The sequence below is a fragment of the Sus scrofa genome, chromosome Y (genome assembly GCF_000003025.6).
Source record: "Sus scrofa isolate TJ Tabasco breed Duroc chromosome Y, Sscrofa11.1, whole genome shotgun sequence".
NCBI classification, from domain to species: domain Eukaryota; kingdom Metazoa; phylum Chordata; class Mammalia; order Artiodactyla; family Suidae; genus Sus; species Sus scrofa.
This window is the reverse complement of record NC_010462.3, coordinates 1,145,077-1,150,862: the sequence shown is the minus strand read 5'-3', so window position 1 is coordinate 1,150,862 and position 5,786 is coordinate 1,145,077. Positions and strand designations below refer to the sequence as shown.

At 44.5% G+C, this 5,786-nt stretch overlaps 1 protein-coding gene across 1 annotated transcript in view; it reads right to left on the bottom strand.

Annotated features, from left to right (window-relative positions):
• Nucleotides 1-4,936, bottom strand: part of OBP (odorant binding protein) — a gene marked incomplete at its 3' end in the record, with an annotated part of 33,909 nt that extends 28,973 nt beyond the window's left edge. Inside the window, 3 exon segments of the mRNA NM_213796.1 lie at nucleotides 2,107-2,181; nucleotides 4,263-4,402; nucleotides 4,859-4,936. Coding sequence (NP_998961.1) covers nucleotides 2,107-2,181; nucleotides 4,263-4,402; nucleotides 4,859-4,936 — 293 coding nt within the window.

Below are 5,786 nucleotides of genomic sequence, written 5' to 3'. Positions count from 1 at the left end.
TTTCCCAGCCATGGCTTAGAGCACTCTTTAGGACCAGAGTCAAGGCACCCTTCCACCCTTTGGGTTACTGAGTGCCCACCCCGAACCAGAACTGCCATATTCTGAACCATCAGTATCCGTGATTGCATTTCCTCTGTTCTCCATCTAGGTGATTCCTTAGCAGATGCCCAGAGGCCTCTAGCCAGTGTATAGCTATCAGGACTGTTGTCCTCGTGGAGCTGTGCAGGCAGTGAGCACCTAAAGCATCAGCTCACCCCCACCTGGAGGCCTGCACCTCCCCCTCTGTGGCTGTGCCATGTTGCTCTGCAGAAGATTAAGCATTGACCGAGTTTGTGTTCCCTCTAAGCCCTGGGCATGCGTTCTCGCTTCCAGCCCTCCATAACACCTCACTGGGATCGCTCATCAAGATCTGGTTTTCATCAGCCCATCTGTGTTCCTGAAACCCCGCATAGCATTATTCATAGTCAGCACCACTGAATTGCCAGTTGTCTGCCTGGGCCAAGACGAGGTAGCTCCTGAAATGGCTTCCTTGGTTTCTAACCCCATACCTGTGTATGCATCTTTCCCAAGCCCCTGGGCATCCATGAGCCTGGGCTTATTTGGGGACAGTTCATGTCAGATGATGCCTCTCCTGAGACTCTCCGGAACCCCCTTTGCTCTAACCATGGTTTCTCCGGGAGGGTTTTGCCATCTCAATTTCTAATGGCCATAAAGGTTTTGCAGCTGGTAGAGGCCAGGAAGGTAAGGCTATATCTTGGCTGAGGCTGCCCTCACCCAAAGTCCAGTGTGTGCTTCGTATGGGTGCAGGGATTTCCCCTAAACCCAAGCTAGTCTGGTTGCGATTGCTCGTTGCCAAGAGACGTGGAGGAAGAGGTGGGCTGTTCTGTTTCTTTCCCTACTTGAACTGCCATTTCTCGATCCAGGAAAATATATAGGAACATGGCAGAAATGAAGGTCTATACAGTAGAAGCACGGGTGCCTCAGCTGAGGGAAAGAAATCCCCTAGGAAAGAAAAAAGGCATGATTTGGGAATTTCCATCGTGGTTCACTGGAAATGAATCTGCCTGGGATCCTTGAGGATGCAGGCTGGATCTCTGGTGTTGCTCAGTGGGTTAAGGATATGGTATTGCATTGAGCTCTGGTTTTGATTGCACACATGGCCCTTTTCCTGGGTTGCTCTGGCTGTGGCATGGAGGAGCACATACAGCTCAGATGCTACCCCTAGCCTGGGAGCCTGCATATGCCATGAGTGGGGCCATAAAATAAAGGCAAAAAATTATTCAAAAAATTCCTACCTAATATTAAAAGTTTATCAATGTACATGAAGGGCTAAGAATCTGGCACACATTTGATTTCTTTGTGTTAATAGTGCAACGGCTGTGCTATGATTTATAGTAAGCAAGGGTTGGAATCACTTATGTTTTGGCCACACCCATAGCATGTGGAAATCCCACCCAGGCCACAGCAGTGAGAACACCAAATCGTAAACCACTAGGGACCTCCTGGAATCCCATATTGATATATGTAAGTTGTAATCCAATATATATGCCTTGGAGCAATGACCACTGGTTATGTGGCTGCAGGCTCTCGCATAGAACGTAGAGCTGTAAATCTTAGCCAGCATCCTCATTGCTTTGACCAGAAGCTGCATGTAAGAAGCGTTGTGTTTGGTGTTTGAAATTCCTAGGATTTCCATGGATTTGAAATTCATCTGGCATTCACGGAAGCAATTAGGATGTTCAGAGCTAATTTCTAAAAGTTGTCTCCTGCAGGATGATATTGATGTGTCCTGTCCACATAGACCCTTGAGACACGCGTTCTGAAGGGTGTTTTAAATATTCTAGTAACCGCTCCATATACCTGAGACCCTCCTGAAAGACCAAGTCTAGGGTCCACCATGGAGGACCCCTGTGAGTCGGGAGGGGCCCTCTGAGTTGTGGGATGGAAGCCTTTGTTCAGGATGGCAGAGGGCTTCGAGCATTGAGGATAGGTGCCTGACCACACCTGTCCTTTGATGGACCCTGGAATGGACATGTGTGGTGTCCTGACGGGACAGGAGGCCCCGATTTGCACCCTCCTCTACTTTTATCCATTCAACTCTCCTACTCACAGTTAACATCGTAAGTATTGCCTTCTTGTTTGGTTCCGATCAGCGAAAATTCTTCACAGATTCCATTTTCCCTGAAAAAGAAAGCAGTGAGTTGGTTGATTTCACATCCTAAAAATTTGACCTATAATTGCCAATTTCACTGATGCACCCTCTCAGCCCCAGTGTAAGTAACACCGTAATGCCTAAGAGCCCTGGGACATGCACAGGACAGGAATGCATTGTTTCAGATCAGGTAGCTCCCAAGGGACAAGACATTTCATTTCCACATTCGTTCTGAGTAGAAGTTCTGAGAATGAACTGTACATATTTAGCCATGTTTCCTTGAAACTAAATAAAGAAATTGAGACTTTAGGGGAAAAGAGTAAAAAAAGTCTTTTCCTACTGAAATGAAAACAAATTAAAAAAAAAACTGTTTAAAACATCCTTTGCCTAGTAATGAGAGGCAGAGCTCTCAAAAGAGCCGTTAGGGTTTTCATAACGTTGGCAATGGATGCTGAAAGGATCGCCAAACATTGCAGAAATTATAGGAAATTTTAGTTTTTCATATCCAAGATAGAAAGTCTTCTTCTATTAATTCATCATCAGAGGAATACACATTGAAAGATACATATGTGTGTACCAGGAAAATCACACACAAAGATACACATGATATGCCTGTATAACATAAGTAAGTGGTATACGTATCTGATATGTTTATATTGTCACCTCTATTACAATGTATTTGAGTGACTTCATATGTATCTCTCTGTGCACGTAAGTGAAAAATGTGTATTTGGTATATATGACAAATGCAGATGCCTCAAATGTTACAAGAGAAATCACCCAAGAAATACTGGCTTAATTAGTGGAAAGACCTATTGCCAGACAATGACCAGAGTGAGTTGTGTTCACTGTAATTAGTCATTATGGAAATGCATCCAGTGACTCAAAAAACAAACATACAAAACCAAACCATGAAGTGGTGACAACAAAAACCACATGCAGTTGCAGAAACTGCAAAGTATCCACATGGTTGTGTATTCAAACCTAGTCCCTCCACTTGTCTTGAGAAAAGGGACTCCTTCTCTATGCAGACAAACAATTCTCTTTTTAAACCATTTTGCTGAGTGAAAGAAGCAGGGGATACAATGTGGACTGTGTGATTTCCTTGTGTGAAGTTCTAGAGGAGGTGAGAATAATCAGGTCCGTTGTTACCTGTGGCTAGGTGGGTGGTTAACGGTGAGGGACAGAAATGAGATTTGGGGAGGAGATTTATATCATGACTGTTGAGGTGGTGAAACCAGTGTCCACAAGTGAAATCTCAGAGCACCCTGCCCTTTAGAGGGGTACCTGTGGGTCAGTACACTCTAGAGTTGATTTCAGAGAGAGTGGCCCCACAACAAGTCAAAGATAGGGCACAAACATAATCAACATGGCAAAGAGGAAGATAGTAAAGTATTTGTTACAAAATTAGAACAGTTCTGTATGTATCCTGAGATATGATATGTGTGTGTGTACAAGTTAAATGTCAGTATACTCTCAAATACATGCTGTTTAAAATAAAATCAGTTATACATATTTATATATCTATACCCCAAGCTCCTCAGGCATAAATATTTTAGGGTTTTTATCATTAATATTTCTATTCTTGAAAGTTTGTTTCTGTGTGGGCATGTTCCCAATAAAACACCTGTTCTATAGTGGACATTCCATCAAGCGTGCTTTGTGCTATGAGGACTTTAATAAACATAGTCACAATGAACCTTTGCTGATTCACCTTTGAGTAGAGACCCCTTTGTGTTCCGCACCTGCTCCCAGCCAGTGGGGCTCCCTGTGAAGCCTGTCCTACAAAGTCTGCCTGAAAGGTTGCAGCCCCAGGTGGGGACTGTAGGGTTTAGGGCACTGCGCTCTTGCTGCTGCTCTGCCCCTCTTGCCTTGAATGGCTTGAAGCCAGGGGACCTTCTGGGACCTCTACTCTCAGGCAGGACTCCTGACCTTCTCGGAAGGCTTCTGGTGGCAAGGACTCAAGGTCTCCAGAGACCCTTCTCGGCTGTTCACATGAGGGGACCAGGCTCCTGTTCAAACCCAGGCATTTCCCTGCACACATGGATGCCAGACCTTCCTCAGGTTCTGGTATTTATACGTGGTTTCCTTCCCCATTATTTTTACTTACTTGCTAAAAAAGTTCAAGTATACTTTGCTCTCTTTGTCATCAAATTCAATGCTACGCATGAAAACCTGGAAGGGTGCATTTTCTCCAATCTTCTCCAGGTCACTAGAGCCTATGTAGCTGGTTATCCATTTTCCTGAAAGCTAAAAAGAAATACTTGTGATGCAGGAGAGTTCCTCTGTTTCTGATGACCCCCACATCATCCTTCAGGAGCGTCCGTTCCCTTTTACCTATCAGCACACATTAGCAGATTTGACCGAACGGAGCCAGATTTAGATAATAATGTGAAAACTCAAGCCAGCATATAACAAGGAATGGAGACATTTCAGAAATAGCTGATGCTCAGCTTCAGATGCAATAACTCCACTCCCAGCAGTTCCTGGCTGATCCAGCTCTTTTTCCAAGAACTATATCAATATATCGATTTGAGGAATAGACAGAGTAGATACCACAGAGACCAAATCCTACAAGTCCAGGAGCCAATTAATGGAGCAATTCTGAGTTTGAGGTGGATGGCTAGGCTTCTGGAGGCGCCCAAGGAAACCCCCACAGCAACACACATTCACAAGCTCTACTCCCACCCAGCCCATCCCTCTTACCTCAAAGGGATCTTGTTCAGGTTGAGGTTCCTGGGCACAAACCAGACCAAGGACCAGACTCAGCAGCAGACTCTTCATCCTGGTGGTTCCTGCTATTCTTCTTCAGGAGAAGCTTGGAGTGTCCCAGTTGTTAGAGAGAGTCGGAATCCTCCCCGTTTTTATAGTCTTGGTCTGTTGTCATAACGTTGGATGTACAATGATTAATCTTACCCCTTGGTTACATTAAGTCATCTTCCAATATCCTGCTTGGCAGTGATGAGCTATTCTGGCATTTTGTGCTTTGAACGATGGGATTTGTTTTCTGAGAAGCTTAAGTGGATCTGAATATTTGGCCTTTATGGTGAGTGACAAATCGCAATACATGCCAAGTGTTTTAAGGAGAGTAATACTTATTTTCTTTTATGTCCAAGGTCCATAATGGGATCAGCAATCCAAGGCACATATCCCCAGGACCCGTATTATTTCCTTAACCTTGAAGAGATACGTCTACACTTCTTTTCTCAAACTGAAGACAAACCATCTGGTGGAACAATGTTAAAAGACCCCTCATTCCCTGGGGTCATAACCTTCTTCTACCCCACAGCAGGCTCTGTTATTTTTTTTTTTTACTCAGAGGTCCACCTGTGACATGTCCAGTAACCTCATGTGAAGAAGGTATCTCAACCACTCATTTTATCGTTCTGTGTGCAAAACACCTTTTCAGAAAATGTCATTTTTAATGTAATATGTGATGACCTGGATTCAATCTCTGGCTTTGCTCAGTGGGTGAAGGATCTGGCATTGCTGTGAGCTGTGGTGTATGTTGCAGACACAGTTCTGGATACCACATTGCTCCAGCTGTGGTGTAGGCCTGCAGCTGGAGCGCTGATTGGAACCCTAGCCATGAGTGCAGCCCCCCGAAAAAAGTCACAGACAAAATCTCAATACT